A 25,098-nucleotide genomic window follows, 5' to 3' on the forward strand; every position below is an offset into this window, starting at 1 on the left:
GTGAATCCGGAATATTTCTTCCGTCCAGTTTGCCTCATATCCTTTCTCAAAGACTCCTTTCGCTCTACTGACTCGCACTAATGTACCCACTTTGTATTTAGCTCCTCGACTATGATTTCTTCGAGTTCATCGAGACGGTGGTATCGCTGCTGCATATGTTCACGAGCAAGGCGTGCGTTGTCCAACGTGACGCTTGCCGGTTCCATTTTAATGGTGGAATGTCGAGTGTGGTTGTAAGCGTGAACGATGCCTTGCAAAACATCTATGTAACGACGTGTATTTTTGTGTGTAAAATAGCGCCATAAGCGTTCTTTGAGCATTCTGTTGAAGCGCTCGACCACCGCTGCTTTGACATCAGGATTTCGCACCGTGCGAAAACATATGTTCTTTTCTTTCAGAAAATTTTGAAATGCTTGACCGATGAATTCTTTACCCTTGTCACTCTGCAACCACGTCGGCATCCGCCCTTCGTTTCTTGAGAGTACGCGGCGAAAAGCCTCCGTCACACTGGTCGAAGACTTGCTTCGTATTGGTTCTACCCAGACAAATTTGCTAAACACATCGATGATTGTCAACAAGTAACAATAGCCTTCGTTGTAATTTCGGAGATTAGCGAGTTCGATTAAATCGACCTCCCACAGATCGTCGATATTCGTGACGTTGTAATGCAAACGTGGAAATTTATATCGTATCGGCCGATGAAGTGTGTACGCATCCTGCGACTGAAGCCAACGAATAATCTCTTCGCGTGCGGAGCCGGGTCCTGCTGCTCGCGAAAGATTTTTTATCGTAGAGTATCCCGCATAATATGCAGGATCGTAGTAGAATTTTGCGAGATCGGTCATTCCAGTGTGTTCCAATTGATCAAACGTCTTTTACTCGTTGGTTTAGATGCGTTGTCGCTCACACGCGTTTTACGCCTTAATTGATCGGAAGTTATAAATGTTGCGTGTACATGCCCCCCGTCGCGTTCTTCTCCTGCGAGAGACGTCTCCCCGATAGCGCGCTTGCACGTTCGTCCCTTCGTTGGTGGAAGACGATGTGCATAGTTGTTAGCCGTTGAAGAAGCTATACTCAATTCTAACGGGTTCCAATCTATCATGGATCTTTTATTCGCTGGTTTAGAAATGTCACCGCTCATTCGCGTTTTATTTCTATTCTCATTAGTTGTTACAAACACCGCTCGTCCATCCTCATCATCCTTTTCCTCAAGCGACGTCTGGGCAATCTTACGTTTAGACCAAAGTTGATCGTTAGGTGACGGGAGCGGGGTACTGCTACCTCTCGGAAGAGTTTCTCTCAATTTCGCGGAAAGATCATTTTCTTCCGTGTCTTCCTGCAGTAATTCCTGATTTCCTACAAATCCCGGGGGAGTATTCACTTCACGCAAAAGTCGTGCAAACTGTACTCTCGCTACCGCTCTGCTAGTTTTTCGTTCGCGAGCCGCGTCGTTCAAGAGATCGACGATATTCGATCCTCTCAGAATTTTATCATCTATAGTCACGACTCCCTGTCTGTCCCAACTTAATCGACCGGGTACCGCCACATCACACAAATGGGTCAGCAGCTTGCGCGCCCGGTAACTTTTTGGCACTTTATTCAGTATTCTTCCGATGCTTTTCTGTTCGCTGGTGCGATGATGACGACTGTGTCTTTCGTCTCGTACGTGTTGAGAAATGTTCAACGTTCGATGTATGTCAGTCTCTAGGTTAGGAATATTTTCATTTACAACCATACTAGCGTTTTCTTCTACCACGTTTCCGTCAGCATAATCGTCATCTTCGCGAGGGGTATTTACCCCTTCCCCACCGTTTTCATCATCGTCGACTTCACCAACAACAGGCTTCTCTTCTTTTTTCCGCGTAATCGGTGTTTTTCCCGCTCTCGAAAAAAGTACAGATATCGCTGAAGTACTCTATACAATTTCCATTTTTCCCGCGCTCCTCCGAGGACTGGAGAGTTGAGAATTCTATGCATCTCGGCGTCGAGACGCGACAGGACGGAACCCGGAGTACGCACCGTATTTTCATTCTCTACTGGTGCTATGTTCAACCCAGTTGCGGCATTATCTGTTAAAACAGAGGGGATCGCAGTCGAGGAAGACGACAACGACGACGCTGAAGTCGATGATGTATGAGCCTGTTGCTGCAATCTCTCGAGATTATCCGTAGAAATCAGTACCATCTTCTTGGCTCTTTCCATGGTTCAAGATAAGGTAGAAATCCGCCTCGTTGCACTATCGCTCTCCGTTTGCTTCTCCAATCACCGCGATCATTAGCGATATGACGCAACGTTGATTTGTAACGCGATAGGCGATTTTTTTCTCTTCTGTCGAGCGGTACGTTATCTTTGAGCGTATTGTGTGCACGGAGATTGAGAAAATGTCTCGCTGCAACTACGGCATAGGGCGAACAATAATTTTCCGCGAACGCGAAATGGGAGTACAGGGTGAAAGAGATCACGCGGAGCGAGCACCTTGCACCGCACGATCCCCTCCACTCTGCTAAAGTCAAAATCGGGGGCTATACCAATCAAGGCGAAACATTCTTCACCCACGTACACGTCCGGGCGACCGAGCGGAAAAGAACCCGTCTTTAGGACAAACGGGTACAAGGAGCATACGTCTACGTAACGTATTTTCTCCGTACCCGCAACATCGCACCGGGTGACGATGTTCCCTGTACGACCACCGAAGAACGCTTTGCGAGGATCGAGAGGCTCAGTTTCTAACATCGAGTGATTCGCAAGGAAATCGTATATCGGTTGATTGTCCTGTAACTCCCGATCGAAGACGCACGCCCACTTCTTCGTTACGATGTAACCTAGCTTCTGTAGACGAGATGTTGTCACGCGTATATGCTCGTATCGCGACTCAATAGTATCCCCTTTCACGGTGGTCGAGAGCGGGGTATCGCGACTCACCTTGAAACACGCTGGACATCCATGCCAAAAACACCCGTGAAATTGCAACACGTGTCTTTGCGCAGGATTCGTTGTCTCGTAATACCCATCGACAAGCAGCCCTTCCGGTATGCGATGTTCGCGAGATTTACCTGCATGCGTTATAGTATGACCGAGCTCGTGCTCCATCCACAACAACCATTTCAATGCTTTGCGGGATTGGTTGTTGACACGCCGATACCCACCCGAAGGAATAATACCTATCTCCTTTTCACGCAGAAAGTTTTTACGAAATACTCTCATGCACGTAGATGCGATGGTTGTGCATTCTTCAAACGGACATACTTTTCCACGATCCAGGAAAATCTTACGGAACGCAAAACAAGCCCGTCGAAGAATATCGATATCGTTCCGGCAATAGCTCACAATTTCCCGTTGGAAATCAAATTCTATGTTTTTGCGCACCATGTCCTCGTGCCATTCTAAAAACCGCTCACGCTCAGACGGTCTCATCGTTTCAGGAGAATAGTATCTTGCATCTGGTATCGGTCCGATGTAATGTTGATTTTCGACAGTGTTAAATAAATGCGGAAACAGGCCTTTGCCTGCAGTATCCTTTAACCCGAAGGCTTTTGGTAATGCTGACAAGCGCATAGGCATATAATTAACACTGTCGATAAATTTCGTTTGCCCAATAGTTAACAATATAATCTTCGTACCGTTTAAAATAAGCTTAGGTTCCACGCGATTACCGCTCTCGACCAAATACCGTAGGATAAATTCCGCATCGAACGCGCTTGCGTTGTGTGCGATGCAGATGATCTGTTTGAAACTCTTCCTCGGTCTCGTGACAAAATCGACGAATTGTTTCACAGGATTGTCTCGAAATATAAATTCGCGTATACCGCACCAACGACATCGCAACGCCATATCGTCTACATTCATGCAGCTTTCACATATCTGCTGCGAAACACAGAGCGTCACAACGTGAGTTTTCTGTGCCTTCGATCGTATCGTCTTGACGCGTTTCAAAATCATAGAATACAAATGCGATGCGATTACTTTTTATGCGCTTATTTGTTTCTGTCGCTTCGCCAATGTCATCATCTACGTTTTCGTTTTCTACTCGCTGCGGATTCATCGTATCGGATGTACCAGTGTCACATCGAAGTAGTTTCATATAACATAAATGATTCATTGGTTGCAGCGCGTTGCAAACACGACAAAAGATCTCATTGCAATTGTGTTTGTTCCTCAAGTTTCGCAAACGGCCGCAGTCGCTGCAAACTCTCAGGATATTACAGATGCTCAAAGATGAAGTGCCTTGGAGCGATTTTTGCGCACGATGACGCTCGAAACACACCGACCCGTAGAATTCACGTTGACACGCAGCACATCGTATTAGTTCTACGCCTGATACCTCGCACGTTGAAACGCCGCGACACCGTGGGCATGCGTTTGAGCACCGATGCCCTCTTTCTGGCTTATATCCGCTATTACAACGTACACAATAACCTTGGCTGCCCGATGCAGCTCTTAAATTTAATATTGGATTATAATGCCGGGATTTTTCGTAGTACATAATATTCAGAGTCGTTTTAGCTTCGCGCCCGTGGGAGGTGAGTACGCTGCTACCATCGTACATGGGGGGCGCACCACGAAGGAGCTAAAGTAATAAACAACGATCACGATATCGTTGCTGGCAAGATAATGCTGGAAACGCTCGATCTCGGGAATATCACACCCTTCTTCAGGTATACAGGTATACAGGCTTTCTGTGTCAGTTCGACCGCTAGGTCTCGTTGTAATATATTAGGTTGTTCGGAAAGTTCGTTTCAAATTTTTAAAATAAATTAAGAGCGCAATATTTTACACAAAGAGGAACTTTATTGAAGCAAATATAAAATACCGTTTTGTTCAATGACCTTGGCCCATCTTTCAGGAAGCTGCATGATGCCTTTGCTCCAAAATAAAGGTTTCTTATTGGCGAAGAATTTATCAAGATGACTTTTGAGGACTTTCAAAGACTCGAATTTCTTGTCCCGAAGAAAATTTTTTAAAGAAAGAAATAGATAGTAGTCAGATGGGGCAAGGTCGGGAGAATATGGAGGATGAGGAAGAACGTCCCATTCGAAGTCTAACAGCTTCCTACGGATAAACATTGCGACGTGAGGTCTGGCGTTATCATGATGGAAAACAATTCCACGCCTGTTGGCCAATTCAGGGCGCTTCCGTGCGATGGCAGTCTTCAGTTCGTCCAGTTGAAGGCTGTACTTCGCCGCGTTAATGGTTTCGTTTGGTTGAAGAAGCTCATAATATACCACGCCCTTAAAATCCCACCAGATACTCAGAAGAACCTTTTTCGCGTGAAGCCCCGGCTTGGCCACTGTTTACGTAGACGCGTCGCTGGTTCCCCACGACCTTTTGCGGCTAACATAATTGTATAGGATCCAACTTTCATCGCCTGTTATGATCCTCTTCAAGAACGGTTTCTTTCTTTTTGGTGCCGTTGAAGCAGCATATCGCAGACGTTCACACGTTCCAGCAACTGCCGTTCATTCATTTCGTGCGGCACCCACACATCCAGTCGACTTGAGAATCCTAGCTTCTTCAGATGGTCATGCACGGTGGAAACAGACTTGTGCAGAGTGTCGGCGAGTTCTCTAACTGTCACTCGAGGATTTTCGTGCACGAGATCCATAAGAAGCGTTTCATCAACCTCCTGAGGCCGGCCTGAGCGAGCTTGATCTTCCATGTTGAAATCGCCAGCTTCGAATCTTCGATACCATTTTCGAACTGTCTGGTGAGTGACGCAGGCATCTCCATATACTGAGAACATCTCATTCAGAGTCTGCGAAGCCGTGAAGCCACGTTTAAAGCAATATAGCATCACATGATGAAAATGGACTTTTTGGTTCTCCACTTTTCAAACTGATTTCTGACGAAATAGTTGCACTTAGGAAGATCTGCGAAGTTTCCTTAGCGGGCTCATAGATCCGGGAATGTTTGTTAACAAACATAAAATTGTTTAGAGCGCCCTCGTTCTTATTGATTACATAGAAATGTGGAGCGCGCGAAATTTGAAACAAACTTTCCGAACAAGCTAATAGAATATTGCTTCCTCACGGAATTCCATTTATCATGTATTTCTTCTGTGCGCACATTGCCGCGTTCGTTGTACACTATCGCAGCAACGAGCGAACGGGGAAAGTACAAATTGTCAAAGTTGTTTATAGTAAGAATCGAGCGTTTCGCTATATCTTCGTGAGTTAGTTTATATGATTTCTTTCCACGACCAGAAGGTATCGCGACATTGAAAATATTAATTTTGAAATGTTCTAAAATATCATGGCCTCCGGCACTCTGCGCTAACGAATTCACGAGATTCCAAATCTCGTTGTAGGTCAAGTCCCGAGCGGGACGAAGTGATAAACCCACAGGACCCCGCGTTAAGTCCGAAGAAGCAAGCGTCAATCCCACGTAGTTGTTCGCATCACCCGAATTTACCGCATACTTGTGGATTTCCCGAAAAGCATTTTCTAAATATTCGGTAATGTTGGTTCCTTCTGGAGGTGGGAGAATTCGAATATTCGACTCTCTCCCGAGAATATTAAATTTTCTATAATTACGCGACGTTTCCCCAAGTATTTCAATACATTTATATAAGGACTCACGATTGTTGACCTTGTCGGCTTTTGCTGTCGCTTCGCACGCTCTTTGGTCTTCGCTTTTGCCCCTTCGATGTTCTTTCGAACGCTCGTATTCACTACCCTGTTGTACTGTAAATATGAATTGAAAATGTTATACAGGTATAAATTTTACACACAATTAGAATAAAAATACAGCTAAGAGTATAAGATATTTTCTCTTACCTTTTCTTACCTTCAACTAGTATAGACTGCAAGATTCGGAAATCCTGGGTTTCGCCAGCTTCACTTGCGTCTAGCGTCGTTTCATCGACTCCGTTGTCATCGTACTCGATGATGTTACTCATGACGTGAACAGCGTTGTCATGACTAACATCAATGCCGTCCTCATTTATATTGCAGCCGATATCTTTGTCAGTTCTCGCTATTTTATTACGACTTGTTAAAATTTAACTCGATATTAAACACGAGACTCTACAAGAGAATAATCTTATACTTATTTTTCCTTATACTCACGGGCAGATTTCGTTGACGAGGAAGCCTTATGCGAGAGCGGGTTTTTGGATTTCCGCTTCGTACAGTATTGGTGAGAACTGAGAAAATGAAGAACACAAGAACGTATTCGTGAACACCAGCATTTATTAGTCTTATTCTTTATGTCACATCACAGCGAAAGGAAATTACTTACAATGCGGAAAGGAGCATGTCCTGAACACGGTCGCCAATATCTTCTTCATTCTGTCCGAGTAATCTTCTCGCTTCTACAATTTCGACTGCGATCCCATACAGGCGAGGATTATTTTTAAATTGCCCACAAGCGAATAACATCGCCAATACGCCACTACTGCACATGGCCGCGAATTTATAAAACACTTCATATATCTTCTCATCATTATCACTCGCGAGTTCGCACAGATATTTCCCCCGTTTGATTATCGGATTTGCTACAGACGCTGCGATTATACAGTCACGTACAATTTCGAAAAGCTGCGACATCTTATACGTTCACGAATACCACGGAATAGGAATGTTGTTCGAAGCGATGGAAACAATAAAATACGTCGCAGCAGCTTCGAACACTCTTATATAACATGGATCTTCCAAAATTTTGGGAAACCTCCACGAATGCCTGTGTAAATAAGGTGGGGCTAACTATACTAACGCTTTTTCGGCAATATACCCATCTAGTTTTATCGCGGAATTCGCTATCTGTTAAAGAATCACATTATTCCTGCTACAAAAGAATAAACCTTTTTCTTCTCATATCTATATTTCGCATTCTCAGAAAAATGCGAGGTCCGTGCGGTTCTCTTAGGCCCTACACGAAAAATGTTTGTAGAATTATCTGTTTATCTAAATTTAGATGCATGGAAGGAAATATAAGCAGTTTGACTAGAATAGTACTTCGGTTCACAAAAGAGATGTAAAGGGCATTTTCTCATCCGCTGATTTGGCAAATATAATGCCTATTCCAGCGATAACATAAAATCGTCAGAATCTGCAGGGTTCACGCATTCCGTTCAGTCACAAAAGAAAAAAGAATAAACCTTATCGCGAGCGCAAAAGAATGTCTTCTTTCTTCTCGTTTTTATAAATTCTCGGATATGAAAAATGTGGGTCATTCCTTTGCGGCCTACACAAACGATTTGTAGAAATGTGTTTATCTAAATATAAATTTAGATGTAAGGATGGACGGTACAATCGGTTTTGACTACAATAGAGCCTGATTGGGAACTTTCTCAAAAAACCATAAAATGTATTTTCCCATCCACCGCTTCGATAAATATAACGTCTGCTCCCACGACATCGTGAAACCTGTAGGAACACGTATGCTCCGTTCTGAGAAATTCTAAAACGTTCTAGACTGAATTATTTAACAAATATTAAGAAATAAATTTATTTGTATGCTCACAGAACTACCCCTCCACTTTTCTTTTCCTATAAGAAGCCCATTGGACTAGGGCCCAACCATTTGAGCTTCTTCAGTCTTAGCACACGTTTCGTGAGACGAAGTATATTAGTTCCTGTGTTTTCACCTGTGGGATAATAAGTTCTTGTGAGAAACATAATGGCGAATACTAAACTTCAGCAAACGCTGAATTTAAGAAGATCGCGTATGGTGACTCTGGCAAGGCACGCTATGAGAGCTATATGCTTCTCTCCACCACTTATCCCCTCAACACTTCGGATACCAAGAGGATGCAAATCGGATTGCGGGCTTCAAACGATGGGACAATGTTCGAGCCTTCAATAAAACTATCCGGCAATACCTCTATAGGGATCCAGTTCGACTTCGCCACATGGGAAAAGTTGAAGGAGTACATGAAACACATAGGCGATTACTTGCATTCGGTAACCAGGCCCGTGCCGGAGCCCGTCCATATCAACGATGTGACCATCACCTTTACCACGGCGTATGGGGCAAGGGCGATCATGGTGACTGAAAATACGAAAACGACCGAGGTGAACACCGCATCGAAGAGGATGTCTACCGATTCGACCCAGGGGCAGCAGCCGCCGACGAAGAAACGAAAAGTCTACATGGTAAACATCGTGATGCAGGCAACATCTTTTGACGGGTTAGAACTGATAACAAAATGTATTGACGCTCGATGTGAACAGCTGCAAACGTTTGCAAAACTTGTAAACGATTGTGCCCGGTTTCTCGTAACGGAGATAGAACTCAGGCTTCCCAAGAAAAACTTAGACGAGGACATCGTAAAACAGACGCTCTTCGCAAACTATCAGGAAATCGAGCAAAATGTATGTCGGCAATTAAAAGATTTAACGTTTCTAGATACTTATTTCCACATTATATTTCAAGAAATTACTTCGATTTATTTAAATAAAATTGTACGAGCAATTTTAATAAATGTCTCATCCTAATCATGAAAAATAAAATGTGAATTCTATGAAAAATATTGTGCATTCCTTTCTCTTCATTTCTCCCCTCTTCCCCGCGGTTTCCAGTTCGAGGTAACAAATTCCGTTATAAAAATAAGTTCGAAAGCGAGGGGACGTGGACAGGTAAAAATATTTAGGTAAAGATAGGCCGGAGGTATCGTCTTCCAACAATCGCTGGGTAGTTTTTGTTTTCGAAATGATCTCTAGCTGCTCGAACATGCTCGCACGCGCTCACGAGAGTCGAGAGCCGAGGTCTCATGGTGGGGGGCCCGAGTCCCGTAGGTTCTAGAACTTGCCAAATTTTTCACGCATGACGTCAATACTCTTCATATGTACACAATATAGCTAATTTCTATCAGGATATAGCAGTAGCGTAGGGGATAAGACGCTTGACTCGAAAGCCAGCGCGGACCCAGGTTCGAATCCGGCTAAGGACACAGGATTTTTTCAGAATCTTCGCACTAACCGCACACACACACACCTCTCACCATTCTACGTGTATGCTCATATTCAAAACGGTTTGCACACTTTTTATCAAGTGAAATTGCTGCTGCGCATCCAGCTGTCAAATATGAGAGCTACTGCTGACATATATGTGCGGTATTCGGTCCTAATAAGAGACGAAGTGACAGTACACGGTGACCGTAAATATATTGCATGTTATTAATAAAGATAAAGATTAGATTATATACGACGTTGCATGTATAAATTTTCTTTTAATTTATTTTAACGTATAATTATAATTAGTAGTATAATCTAAGAAGCAAATTTATAAGCGGGATAAGGAAAATAATTTAATAATTTAAAGTTCTTCCGGCGGTGCAAGAAAGAAGTTACATCGGTCTTGAGCGACAACTATGAACGATGTCTTCAATTTCTGCGAGCGCAATTCTGCGGTTGAAAAGTGTTTATTTTAAGGCGACTTTAAGAAGAGTAATCATACTGTAATTAGTCAATTTCTTACTGCTTACGTTTTACTGCATACCCGTACTGCCATAGAATGGATCTCCGATTTCTACGTTTTTTTTTAGTCTGCGTCCTATTGTTGTTCTAGATATAATATCGCGAATTGATGGAAAGCTATTTCCTCTAATAGAATGAATTATGTTATTATCTACTTCCTCCGTCATTTTCCTCCTCCCGTATTGAATGTCAGGATGTGCCCTTTCGCCTCATATTGTCGCAATATGTTGTAGACTGTGCGTTTCTACAATAGAATGTACTAATAAAAAAAATAAAAAAAAGTTAAAAAAATTTTTTTAAATTAAAAATTAAAAAATTAAAAGTTTAAATTAAAAGTTAAAATTATACAGCGTACGAGGTGTACAATTTTAACTTTTAATTTAAACTTTTAATGACATACCAATCGTCAATTTTGTTCAAGACAATTCTGGAGTGCATACAGCGTTGATAGACCTTTAAGGTTGTGAAATTATTCATGATACTTTTTTTGTTTTTTCACAATTACACAACCTCAAAGGTCTATCAACGCTATCGTTATAAAAACAAAATAAAATGCCTGCTCCATTATCGGAGATGAAAAGAGGCCAAATACTGGCGTATGCAAATGCAGGTCTTTCGCCTACGAGAATCGCAGGATTATTGAATATCTGTATAAGTTTATAATGTTATGTAATTATAGTTAATAGTACTTTTATTATTATACGCGAAAATAATACGCTTAAATGCTTAAAATATGGTAAAAGTAAGATATAATAAGAAATATACATTATTCTTAGGCATACTTGTAAAAAGAATGTAGAAAGATAAGATTTATAAAAATTCATATTTTGACAATTAAATTAGTGCATTCTATTGTAGAGACGCACAGTCTACAACATATTGCAACAATATGAGGCGGAAGGGCACATCCAGCCTAACATTCAACACGGGAGAAGGAGGAAAACGACGGAGGAAGAAGATAATAACATAATTGATTCTATTAGAGAAAACGGCTTTCGATCAACTCGCGAAATTAAAGAAAGGTTAAACTTAAACATATCGAGAACAACAATAGGACGCAGGTTAAAAGAAAATGGTTATAAGTCTTGTCGTCCTGCGGAAAGGGAAAATGTAAATCCACGACACATGGAGCAAAGGATGGGTTTTGCCTTATATCATTTGGCATGGGAGAATGAATGGATGGATACGATTTTTTCAGATGAAAAAACTTTTTGCACGGATGAATCTGGACGAATGACGTTGTGGAGAACAATGGGGACGAGGTATCATCATCAAAATGTACGTTTCCGTCAAAAATGTGGACGCATTACCTTGGCTTTTTGGGGATGTATTTCCTCGCGTGGTCTTGGACCACTGGTACGTACCATGTCCCGCATGAACAGCGAGGAATACATTAACATATTAGCTAATGTGATGATTCCATATATTGCGGAAACTTTTAATGACATACCAATCGTCAACTTTGTTCAAGACAACTCTGGAGTGCATACAGCGAGGGTTGTCCGCGATTGGCTGGCTGCACAACCCAACATCAGGACGTTGGAGTGGCCAGCAAAATCGCCCAACCTGAATGTCATTGAAAATCTTTGGGGCATGATAGTCTAAGAATGGGATCCACTAACCACACGTTCACGTGAAATTCTCAAACAACATGTTTTGACCCAATGGGAACGTTTTCGTACCAGGCCGGAATTATTTCAAAATTTAATAAGATCCATACCCCAAAGATTGAATAGTGTGATTGACAACAATGGAGGTGTCACTCGTTATTAAGTGCACCTCCGAGAATGTATTATGATGTATAAATGTTATATGAATGCGATATGGACAATCCTCGGTGAATGAATGATGAGATTGAATGAACAGAATGAGTCTGGAATGAGTGTAGTGTGAAAGGGAGATGAATAAGGCAAAACCCATCGATAAAATTATAAATTTTCAAAATTTTTATAAAAATGCACACAAACCTCCCGTCATTTTACTTCTCGTTCTTCTACCTCTTGTCAAACTCTTAAAAAACTTCTCCAGAAAATGATGCGTATTTATTGAATCTATTTATCTATCTATCTATCCATCTATCCATTCATCTATCTATCTATCTATCTATCTATCTATCTATCTATCTAACAAATCACAAAAATAAATCACAGTTGGAGAAACCTAAGTCCAGTAAAATGGATATAATGTTGAAGAGCGCAACGTTATCAAAACGACGAGCAAAACGAAAGACGAGCAAAACCGAGATTACGTTGTCCGGAGCCAAACGGTAGCGTTGAAATCGGAGATCCATTCTATGGCAATACGAGTATGCAGTAAAATGTAAGCAGTAAGAAATTGACTAATCACGATATGAATACTTTTCTTAAAGTCGTCTTAAAATAAACACTTTTCGATCGCAGAATTGCGCTCGCAGAAATTGAAGACATCGTTCATAGTTGTCGCCGCGATGCTCTACGCGAACAGAAGTTTCAGCCGAAAGAGCTAAAACCAAAAGACCGATGTAAGGCTGCACCGCCGGAAAAACTTTGAATTATTAAATTATTTTCATTATCCCGCTTGTAAATTTGCTTCTTAGATTATACTACTAATTATAATTATACGTTAAAATAAATTAAAGGAAAATTTATACATGCAACGTCGTATATAATCTAATCTTTATCTTTATTAATAATACGCAATACATTTACGGTCACCGTGTACTGTCACTTTCGTCTCTTGTTAGGACCGAATGCCGCACATATATGTCAGCAGTAGCTCTCATATTTGACAGCTGGATGCGCAGCAATTTCACTCGATAAAAAGTGTGCAAACCGTTTTGCATATAACCATATGCCGTGAAACCACTTTCTACCACAGAGTTAGCAGTAGAGCAGTGGTAAAGACGTTTAACTCAAGAAGAGCCGTGAGGTCCCGGGTTCGAGTCTCGCAGAGTGCCTAGGAGATTTTTCCAGCAGTAATATGCAAATTAACCAGCTGACCAAGAGCTAAGAATCACAACAACGCTTAATTTGAATAATAAAAATTTAATATTCAGATTACGCTCTAATTTTTATTCCGGTGATTCAAATTTCCGCCATTCTCAGCCTTGGGGGTAGGTATGGCCATTCAAAACATTCCCCCTCCACTCGACCCTTCGGCGCCGGTGGGCGTGGTCTAGTGGCGCCGAAGGGTCGAGTGGAGGGGGAATGTTTTGACTGGCCACACCTATCCCCATACTACTTACAATTGATGTCCTTAATTTACATAATAATCAAAAATATTATTACGTCACATTTTACAAGACTTTAAATGCCTGATTCTTTTGTTATACTCTTCCTTAACTGGTACGATTGATTTTTATTATTAGATGTAGTCTTCAAGGATAACTTGATTGTTTTTCTACGTCGTAATCTAAACCGCACAAACAAATAAATTATCTTAAACTATGATAGAAAGATTCTTTGAGTAGAATAATAGGGCCGGTTCTAACCCAGGAGTGCTGAGGGGGACGCAGGGAAGCGGGGAACTCAGGCCGGGGGGTATGATGTCGCGCGAAGAAGGGGAACTCATGGTGGGATGTCACGCAAGATGGCGACCGTGACGTCACGACAAAAACTGTACTGGGATGCTACTAGACTCGAACCCGGGCCCTCGTGGTTACTACCCAATGTTCCAAAGCTCCTAGATCACCGTCGTTTGTTGCTAGTAGACGTCTAGTGAAGGTACTTAGAGTAGGCATGATGACGTCACGAGAGGAAAAATAAGTCGAAACTAGGTCAGACTCAAACCTCAGACCCTTCGTTTACTGCGCCATATCGAACGTCTATCGAAGGTCTCTCGAACGTCTATCGAACGTCTATCGAACGTCTATCGAACATCTATCGAACGTCTATCGAACGTCTATCGAACGTCTATCGAACATCTATCGAACGTCTATCGAACATTTATCGAACGTCTATCGAACGTCTATCGAACGTCTATCGAACATCTATCAAATGTCTATCGAATGTCTCTCGAATGTTTGTGCTTATAGTTTCTCCAAACGGTAGAAGATCGATATGGATTTAAATGACGACATTCCACTAACAGCAGTCAATATTCGCTTGGCATTTTGCGAACATGTCGCTAACGCTTACGTTGACTGGCAACAGTAGCGTCCTTACGGTGAGCTATTTTCCTGCTGTAGATTTGAGCGACGGTGATTATGAGCTTGGTTTAACGGATTTTGAAACATATAATACGATACCAAATGTAAATTCATTGAATAATAAATTTTACTATGGTGCTAACGACGAAGAAATTACGATTCCTGAAGGATCGTACGAATTGCGCGCCATATACGAATATCTAAAACGTGCAATTTCACATTCTCAAAAAACAGTGCGTTCCAAAAATAACCCATATAGAGATGATGATAATGAATATCCTATAATAATTCGTGCCAATAATAATACGATGAAGAGTGAAATAAAATGGGCTTGTAGGATAAATTTGAGCAAACCAAACAACATTGGCTCGCTTTTAGGATTCTCATCAAGCCGTGTATTAGAATCGCACTGATGGTACGAATCGGACGCACCGATTATCAAGACGCACAAGATTATCAACGTGAATATCATTCGTATAGAATGCAGCGTTGTCAGTGGTATGTACAGTAACAGTATGCGTGTACATACGATACATGAATTCTCGCCTAAAGTACCACCAGGATATCGGAAACGCCGGTACATGTTATTTACCTTCCAATCATCACACGAAGCATTACAGATTTAACGGTGTGTGTCGTCGATCAAGAAGGACAATCGCTCGATTTTTGTGGAGAAGAGATTACTATTAGATTGCATGTACGACGGCGACGATAATAAACGTAATCTATGAAATGCTTGTGGTGAATCAAGTGGAACAGGAGAAACAAGCGGGAAATATATTTTTTACGAGACGCGCGATTAACAGTACAAAATCCCTCGTTCGAAAGAAACTCAGCGCGTTTAACGTTGAATTTTTGAAATCTCTGGGATTCATCGTACGAAACGATTGAGAAAGATGATTGATATTTTGAACATTGAAAGTGAACCGGTCTTTGACGACCGCATCGTCAAGATTGAGACACATACGTACAATCCATACGCTAATACAACGTTTGGATATAGTGACGAGATACGAATACCCATATAGCAGCAGGATTTATACATATTGCCATGCGAGAGTTATCTCTATGTCGAGGGGAAGGTGACGAAACAAGTTGCAGTCGATGGTGCGACTGTAACGTTGGGATATAATTGCATTGCATTCATGTTTGATGAGATCCGTTATGAACTGGATGGTGTGGAGATTGATCGTAACAGAAACGTGGGAATAACTTCAACGCTCAAAAACTATATATCGATATCTTTAGACGAAAATGCTGTCATGAAAAATGCCGCGTGAGATACGACTGACACTATTTCGCCGGACGGGTACTTCAATCTTTGCATACCACTCAGCGTGTTGCTAGGATTCTGTGAAGACTACAAGCGTATAGTGATTAAGGCGCGTCACGAATTGATTCTATTACGATCGCGCAGCGACAACAACAGTCTATTAGGATCTCCAACGCTGGATCCTAAGATTGAGCTATTCAAGATACAATGGCGAATGCCTCACGTAATCTTGAACGATATCAATAAACTTTCAATGCTGAAAACTTTGGAGAACGGACAATACTTGAGTATGAGTTTCCGCTCGTGGGATCTGTATGAATTTCCTCTACTGCAAAGCACGACCAAACACCAGTGGACCGTCAAAACTGCTACTAATTTAGAAAAACCTCGATACGTTATCTTTGCGTTGCAGACTGGCCGGAAGAATGTCATATCAGAAAATATAACTTGTTTCGATGACTGCAAATTGATCAACGCGAAGCTCTATCTGAATTCAGAGTGTTATCCGTACGATGACATGAATTTGGACTTTGCAAAAAATAAATACGCAATACTTTACGCAATACTTTACATGTATAGACGTTTTCGTAAATCGTATTATGGATACGACAGTGCTGAGGTATGGTTAACAACTACCGACCTTCTGCGGCTAGGTCCTTTCGTGGTGATCGATTGTTCGCATCAATATGAGTCCGTCAAGAATACCACTGTGGATGTGCGGATAGAATTTGAGTGTAAGGAGAATATACCGGCGAATACTACTGCGTGTTGTCTCATCCTGCATGATCGTGTAGTTGAATACAGCCCGCTAACCGACATAGTGCGCAAACTCAACTAACATTGGAAAGTATATATGAGAAAAGAATAATACACGAAACAAAGTGCTATAAACGGCATTTCTCTCCTGGACGTGTCGAAGAATATTTCACCATGGATGTTCCGACATTTGTCGACTTGCAAGGATTCATGGTTGGAAAAAGATTTATTGTAAAAGAAGTGGCGATACTGAAGAACGGAACTATTCTTTCGCACTACATCTTCACGAGTCCGATGCCATGGCATCTGCTCACAAGATCGGACAAATCGAGGGCCTACTGGTTAACTGCTAATCATCATGGATTACGATGGAACGATGGAACCATCAAATACTGCAGAGCTAAACATCTGGTTACTGCAGCTATGGCGGGTGATATGTATGACGAGCTTGAAGACAATGCATCTCAATTTGTGTATGTGAAGGGACATGAGAAGCGGGAATGGCTGTTACAACTTCTGGATGACAATGCGAGAAGCAGTGTGATCATTAAGACCATGGATACCGATTACGATGATATGCCTTCCCTGCAAAAATTGAATAATACTTTTCGATGTAATAATCATATGAAAAACTGCGCATTACAGAATGTATTAAATATTTTCAATTGGTGGTCTCGAAGAAAATTGTACGACGCTATATAATAAATCATTATTTCAAATGTACAGATGTTTCTTCCAACTTTCCCTTATCCCCTTTCTTAGGATTTTATATGGTAATTGTGTTGATAAAAATACTTCTTTGCAGTATGATACTTATTAGACGTTCGAGAGATGTTCGATTGACGTTCAATAGATGTTCGATAGACGTTCGATAGACGTTCGATAGACGTTCAATAGACGTTCGATAGACGTTCGATATGGCGCAGTAAACGAAGGATCTGGGGTTTGAGTCTGACCTAGTTTCGACTTATTTTTCCTCTCGTGACGTCATCATGCCTACTCTAAGAACCTTCACTAGACATCTACTAGCAACAAACGACGGGGGTCTAGCAGCTTTGGAGCATTGGGTAATAACCACGAGGGCCCGGGTTGGAGTCCTAGCAGCATCCCGACAGTTTTTTCTCTCGTGACGTCATCATGCCCACTCTAAGAACCTTGACTAGACGTCTAATAGCAACAGGCGACAGTGGTTTAGGAGCTTTGGAGTATTAGGTAGTAACGAGGGCCCGGGTTCGAGTCTACCTACATCCCAAAACGTTTTTTTTCTCGTGACGTATGCGTAACGTCACGGTCGTCATCTTGCATGACGTCCCACCATGAATTCCCCTTTCCCGCGCGACGTCATACGCCGCGCCCTGAGTTCCCCGCTTCCCCGCGTACTCCTCAGCATTCCTGGGTTTTACAACCGGCCTTATTATTCTACTTCTTTGCAGTATAAATAGCGGGTACGTCGGTGGAATGCGGCAGTAAGTAACGAACTTCGATGAGTCGTTGAGATTTTAATATCCGTAACGCATTTATGATTTTCGATTAAGAAAATAACGCGTTGATTCCGTCAATCAAACGCTTGATCGAAACAGCGACGTTAAAAATGAAGTTTTTCGTGAAAATGTTGTTCGCGACGGCATTATTAACGATCGTCTTGTCACCGGCGATTTGTCAAATCTATGATGAAGAATCAACAGTCAACAACAATTTTTTTATAAAATTTCGATACATTGGTGGATCATGTCCAGAGAATCAACGGTTGGACAAGGATGGGAACTGTCGAGTGGTAGAATATGTCACTCACTAAGGTAACTGCGTTTTCATTATTTTCACGAATAATAGCTAAAAATAGGTTTAATAGTGAATCAAAATCACTTTAGTTATTTTATTCCTAAAATATAATTTTTTCAAAAGGAGTAAAATCCGCTTGACGAAAATCGCTAAGAGACAATCGCTGGTTATTCAAGGATAAATCGAGAAGGATGACTAGCAAAACAGGACAAATATTATTCATATCGATGTTACGATGGCAATTTCATCAGATTATACATTATTGCATGCACATAGAAGACATTGTTCACTTTTTAAGCTGTCAACCTCACAATTATAATAATAAGTATGAATGTTTGATGGATTGCGGAGAAATATAATAATGCAAAGTGTTGCATGAGAATGGTGTTATTGCATTTTTTTTATAAAAAAAGAAGCAGCCCACACGCGCGTTATACTCGTATATCAAACGATATCTTCTTAAAATCCTACCTTTGTTAAGTTAGCCGATACCGGTATTCGATGAATGTCAACTTCGGACGTTCGCACATTGCTTTTATCAGAAATTTTTCTATTAAAATAGGCATTTTATGAAATGTTTATAACATGTTTCATAAAATTAGATTAGTTGTGTGTAAGAGTACAATAAATAAAAGTGCCGTCATCGTATCCTTCTTCACGGACTCGTTTTTCTACTGACAAAAAAGTAAGAGGTGTTTAAAATACAATTATATTCTTCCCCCATGAAAAAACTTGTACTTTCAAGTTTATACGATAAACTAAACGTTTTATTGCGAATAATAAAAGATGTTAAGAAATTACAGTCGGTTTCCATAAAATTTCGGAAAGATGATACTACGGTTGATGTCGTTAACTTATATCATAAACAAGAACACTATTACATTACTTTTTATAAGACTTTGAGGACACGATTCATTTACCATTCTCTTCTCTGACTCATATGATTGATTGTTATTCGCGATATAGTCTTCAAGGAAACTCATTGATCAATCTTTACCTATATCATAGAACATACAAACAAGTATTGTAAATTGCTTCACACACGAGAGCTATATACATAATCGTCTGAAGGTTACAAACGGCGGGGTTATAAATAGCAGGTTTGTCGGTGAAACATGGCAATATGTAGCGAACTTCAGTGAGCTATTGATATTGCAACGTCCGTGATCCATTTGTGATTTTCGATTAAAAAAACGACGTGTCGATTCCGCCAATCGCATATTTCATCGAAACATCGACATTAAAAATGAAGTTTTTCGTGAAAGTGTTGCTCGCGCTGGCGTTGTTAATCTTGATTGTTTTATCACCAGCGATTTGTGAAGACACGGAAGATGAAGACTACGAAGATCCATGGAATAAAACACTTGAGCTATTACCGACTGGTCCTACAGAGATTTATATTATACAATTTCTAAACCTATCGCAATGCCCAGAAAATCAACGGCAAGACAAAGATGGGAGATGTCGAGTAATAGAATAATTTCATTCACTAAAGTAATTACGTTTTCGTTATTTTCATAAACAGTTATTAAATAATTTTCATAAATAATTGTTAAAGATAACAATAGGTTAACACACATAATGATAGATAGTTTAACAGACATGAGATATAAATACTTTGATTATTTTATTTGGAATATAATTTATTGGTGGAATATAATTTTTGTTAAAGGTGTGAGACTCGCTAAGCGTAAATCGCTAAGAGCTTGGCTATTCAAGAATAAATCGAGGAGAATGACAAGCGAAACGGAACAAATATTAATAATATCTAACAATGCTACGACAGCAACTTTATTAGATTATAATTTATTATATGTGAAAGACATTGTGCACTTTTTAAACTTTTTAAACTTTTTAAACTGTCAGATTCAACTGTGTATAGCAATATTTGGCGAATTATAATTGTTGATGTAGTGAAATACGTCGATTCAAAGTCTCGCAGGAGCATCATGTTGTTACATTCTTTCATAATAAAAGCTGTCTATGTATTGGGGACTTGAATAAGTTCTCGCTGTTTATTCGTGAAAATGAATGCTTTCTTTAAAAAAATTATTAAAGAACATGTCATTGAAAGTATTGTCCATCGCTAGCCATTACTTTCTCCCATCTTTCTGGCAACATACGAATACCATGTCGAAAGAACGACTCATCTTTTGAGGTTATCCACAAATCGACCTATTTTTTGGCATCTTCATAAGAATGGAAGTGCTGCTCAGCCAGGCCATGAGTCATCGATCGGAACAAGTGGTAATCGGAAGGAGCAATGTCCGGTGAATACGGCGGGTGGGGTAGGACTTCCCATTTGAATGTTTCCAAGTAGGTTTTGACCGGTTTTGCAATATGTGGCCGAGCATTGTCATGCTGCAAAATTATTTTATCGTGTCTCTCTTCGTATTGCAGCCGTTTTTCCTCCAATACTCGGTTCAAACGCATCAATTGTAGGCGATAGCGATCTCCCGTGATGGTTTCGTTGGGTTTGAGGAGCTCATAATATACTACACCCAGCTGATCCCACAAAATACAGAGCATGAGCTTGGAACCATGGATATTCGGCTTTGCCGTCGATGTTGATGCATGGCCGGGCTCACCCCACGATTTTCTACGCTTCGGGTTATCGTAGTGTATCAACTTTTCATCGCCAGTCACGATACGATGCAAAAAACCTTTCCTTTTCTGCCGTTGAAGCAGCTGTTCACACGTGAAAAAACGTCTCTCGGTTTCAATTCGTACGGCAGCCAATTTCTTTGGTTTTGAATCATTCCTAATGCTTTTAAACGTTTCGCAACTGTTGTGTGATCAACTCCTAATGATTCTGCAAGTTCATTTTGCGTCTGACATGAGTCTTCATCGAGTAACACTTCCAATTCTTCGTCTTCAAACTTTTTCGGTACGCTAGAGCGTTCTTTATCTTCAACATCAAAATCATTATTTTCAAAGCGTCTAAACCAAGTCTCCACAAGAATTCTATGTGCTTCAGCTGCAGATTTGTTTTGAAAAAAGTAATGCAGTAAAATTCCCCGCGAATATTCTTTTTTGGCACGAAATTCGACATGTTTAACGCTATGAAAAAATATGTTGTTTACGCTTCGGTGGAATAACATATACTGTCACTTCGAGCCTAATGGTGGAGCTTCACGATGAAGTTGGCTGTAGTATTGCCCGATGCAAAAAGGCTAAGATAACCATCTGTCGGGAAACAGAGAGAACTTATTCAAGTTCCCAATACACTTTACATACGTATATAAGATATATAATATAATACGTATATAATATAATAATATATAATATATAATATAATAAGTATATAATATAATACGTATATAAGAGATATCTTCCTAAAATCCTACGTTTGTTAAGTTAGCCGATGCCGATACTCGACGGATGTCAACTTCGGACATATGCACATTGCTTTTACCAAGTATTTTTCTATTAAAATAGACATTTTATAAAATGTTTGTAACATGTTTTATACAAGTTTTATAAAATTAGGTTAGATGTGTGTAAAAGTAAAGTAAATAAAAAGTGCCGCCCCCACATTCCTCTGGATGAACTCGTTCTTCTAATGACAAGAAAGTAGGAGATATTTAAAATATAATTATACCCTTTCCCCAAGAGAAAACCTATACTTTCAATTTTATACTAAAAACTAAATGTTTTATTGTGAATAATAGAAGATGTTACGAAATTACAATCGGCTTCCATACAATTTCGGAAAAATGATGCTAAAATTGATGTCGTTAACTTACATAATAAACAAGGGTATTATTACGTTTTAAAGACGCGACTTTTTTATCATTTACTTCCCATATAATTAATTTTTATTCGCGATGTAATTTTCAAGGAAACGTCTCCTTTCTCGTCGATCTTTCCTCATATTTCAGAGCACAACGAAACTCCTTTATATACGACAGGACAACTACAATGGACAGCTACAATGGAAAGCACTGCATGTTAAAGGTACATCTGAAAAGGATTATAAATAGCAGGTACGTCGGTAGAATGCGGCAGAATGTAACAACCTCATCGAGTTGTGAATATTGTAACGTTCGTGATCTATTTGTGGTTTTTGATTAAGAAAATAACGTGTCTACCAGGTATGTGGGTAATTACTTTCCGGTTTTTGTAACAGATGTCACTAGCCATAAGTATGCAATGTTATGATTTGATACATATGTCATTTTATTCTACTGACATTAACCTCAAAACTACACAAGTTACATTCCGCCAAAATAACAGCGTTATAGATTAATAATTTTTTTAAAATGTCGAGTTTTGTACCTGAAAACGTGCATTTGCGGCACGCATTACTTTTCTTGTTTAATCAAAAGAAAAAAGCCGCTGAAAGTCATCGTTTGCTGGTACAGACTTACGGTGAGCATGCTCCAACCATAAGAACATGTGAAACATGGTTTCGACAATTCAAATGTGGTAATTTCAACGTTCAAGACAAAAAACGTCCTGGTAGGCCGAAAACGTTTGAAGATGCGGAATTGCAGGAGTTATTGGATGAAGACCTAACACAAACTCAAAAACAATTGGCAGAAAAGTTGAATGTGAGCCGAGTAGCAATTTGTGAACGATACAAGCGATGGGAAAGATCCAAAAGATGGGAAGGTGGGTGCCACATGAATTGAATGACAGGCAATTGGAAAATCGAAAAATCGTCAGTGAAATGCTGCTTCAAAGGTATGAAAGGAAGTCACTTCTGCATCGAATAGTAACGGGTGATGAAAAATGGATTTATTTCGAAAATCCCAAGCGAAAAAAATCATTGTTATCACCTGGTGAAGGCGGCCCATCGACTGCAAGGCCAAATTGCTTTGGTCGCAAGACCATGCTCTGTGTCTGGTGGGACCAGGTTGGTGTCGTATATTATGAACTGTTGAAACCTGGAGAAACAGTTAATACTGATCGCTAGCAACAACAAATGATCAATTTGAACTGTGCATTGATCGAAAAATGTTCACAATACGCTCAAAGACATGATAAGGTGATTTTGCAGCATGACAAAGCGCCGTCTCATACAGCAAAACCAGTCAAAGAAGTGTTGAAATCACTTGGATGGGAAGTTTTATCGCACCCGCCGTACTCTACAGACCTGGCTCCATCCGACTACCACCTTTTCGCATCGATGGGGCACGCGCTTGCAGAGCAGTACCTCGCCGATTTCGAAGAAGTTAAAAAATGGCTCGACGAATGGTTTAGCTCAAAGGAAAAACAATTCTTTTGGAATGGCATCCATAAATTGTCTGAGAGATGGGCAAAATGTATAGAATCAAATGGCCAATACTTTGAATAAATATATTTTAACTATCCACTGTAAATAACGTGTTTTCTTTAGCGAAAAAACCGGAAAGGAATTACCGACACACCTGGTATTTAGCTGATCGGCCGCTTCACTGAAATATCGACATTAAAATGAAGTTTTTCATGAAAGTGTTGCTCGCTCTGCTGTTGTTAATCTTTTTATCACTAACGATTTGTTAATCGTTTTATCACTAACGATTTGTGAGAACACGGAAGATGAAGACTACAAAGACTACGAAGATCCATGGGATGTATGGAATACTATAGATGATGATTTTGCGGATAATCCTATTAGTTTCTCATTAAATATTCCAATTATAGCAAAATAACGAGAAAATCAAAGGCTAGACAAAGATGAATAATGTCAAGGAGTAGAATAATTTCATTCACTAAGGTAATTACGTTTTTGTTATTTTCATAAATATTAGCTAAAGATAACGATAGTTTAACAGTGAGACATAATACTTTGATTATTTTATTAGTGGAATATAATTTTTTTAATAGGTGCAAAACTCGCTAAGCATAAATTGCTAAGAGACTGGCTGTTCAAGGGTAAATCGAGAGGAATGACAAACAAAACACGACAAATGATAATAATGTCTAATAATGCGACGATAGCAATTTATTATTATGTCCATGTGACATTGTTCACTTTTTAAACCATCAGATTTACCGTCAGTTGTATACAGCAATATTTGGCGATTTTGCAGTGAAATATATCGATTCAAAGTGTCGCATGGGAATCATATTTTATGTTATTGTTGTACTTTTTATTAAAAAAGCTTGTGCACTTACATGCGTCTTACATTTTTATCAAACGATATCCCTCTAAAATCCTACATCCGTCAAGTTGGCCAATGCCGGTGCTCGACGAATGTCGATTTCGAACGTATGCACATTGTCTTTATCAGATATTTTTCCACTAAAATAGATATTTTACAAAATGTTTATAACACGTTTTATAAAATTTTTATAAAATTAAATTAGCTGTGTACAATAAATAAAAAGTGACGCCACTGCATTCCTCTTAACGAACTCGTTTTCTTAATGACAAGAAAGTAGCAGATGTTTAAAATATATAATTATACTCCGAGAAAAAACTTTCATTTTCATTTCCAATTTTATACTAAACGTTTTTTGGCAAATCATAAGATGTTATGAAATTACCGTCGGTTCCCATACAATTTCGAAAAGATGATGCTACCATTGACATCGTTAACTTACGTTATAAACAAAAATATTTTTCGTTACTTTTTACAAGACTTTAAATGCCCGATTCTTCTGTTATTCCTTTTCTTAATTACTACGATTGATTTTTATTCGTGATGTAGTCTTCAAGGATAACTTGGTCGAGTTACTACGTCGTATTCTAAACCGCGCAAACAAGTAAATTGCCTCAAGCTACGGAAAGATTGCTTGCGTAATCATCTAAGAATGATTAT

At 40.0% G+C, this 25,098-nt stretch overlaps 2 protein-coding genes and 1 long non-coding RNA gene across 3 annotated transcripts; 1 reads left to right on the forward strand and 2 right to left on the reverse strand.

Moving 5' to 3' along the window:
* Positions 1–77: 77 nt before the first annotated feature.
* Positions 78–845, reverse strand: LOC112589907 (uncharacterized). Its single transcript, XM_025304923.1, has one exon. It carries the CDS (start codon positions 843–845, stop codon positions 78–80), a length of 768 nt encoding a protein of 255 aa, XP_025160708.1.
* A 1,498-nt stretch (positions 846–2,343) lies between these two features.
* Positions 2,344–3,831, reverse strand: LOC112589908 (uncharacterized). Its single transcript, XM_025304924.1, has one exon. The coding sequence runs from the start codon at positions 3,829–3,831 to the stop codon at positions 2,344–2,346; it is 1,488 nt and encodes a 495-aa protein (XP_025160709.1).
* A 14,480-nt stretch (positions 3,832–18,311) lies between these two features.
* Positions 18,312–19,007, forward strand: LOC105181922 (uncharacterized). Its single transcript, XR_003113862.1, has 2 exons — positions 18,312–18,366; positions 18,473–19,007. It is a non-coding gene; the product is annotated as an uncharacterized LOC105181922 (long non-coding RNA).
* Positions 19,008–25,098: the final 6,091 nt, after the last annotated feature.

The sequence above is a fragment of the Harpegnathos saltator genome, unplaced genomic scaffold (assembly GCF_003227715.2).
Source record: "Harpegnathos saltator strain DR-91 unplaced genomic scaffold, Hsal_v8.6 scaffold659, whole genome shotgun sequence".
In the NCBI taxonomy this organism is placed as follows: Eukaryota; Metazoa; Arthropoda; class Insecta; order Hymenoptera; family Formicidae; genus Harpegnathos; species Harpegnathos saltator.

Bases quoted from the DNA above. Each gene is read 5' to 3' on its own strand.
- LOC112589907 (XM_025304923.1), bottom strand. From the start codon at position 845: ATGACCGATCTCGCAAAATTCTACTACGATCCTGCATATTATGCGGGA.
- LOC112589908 (XM_025304924.1), bottom strand. From the start codon at position 3,831: ATGGCGTTGCGATGTCGTTGGTGCGGTATACGCGAATTTATATTTCGA.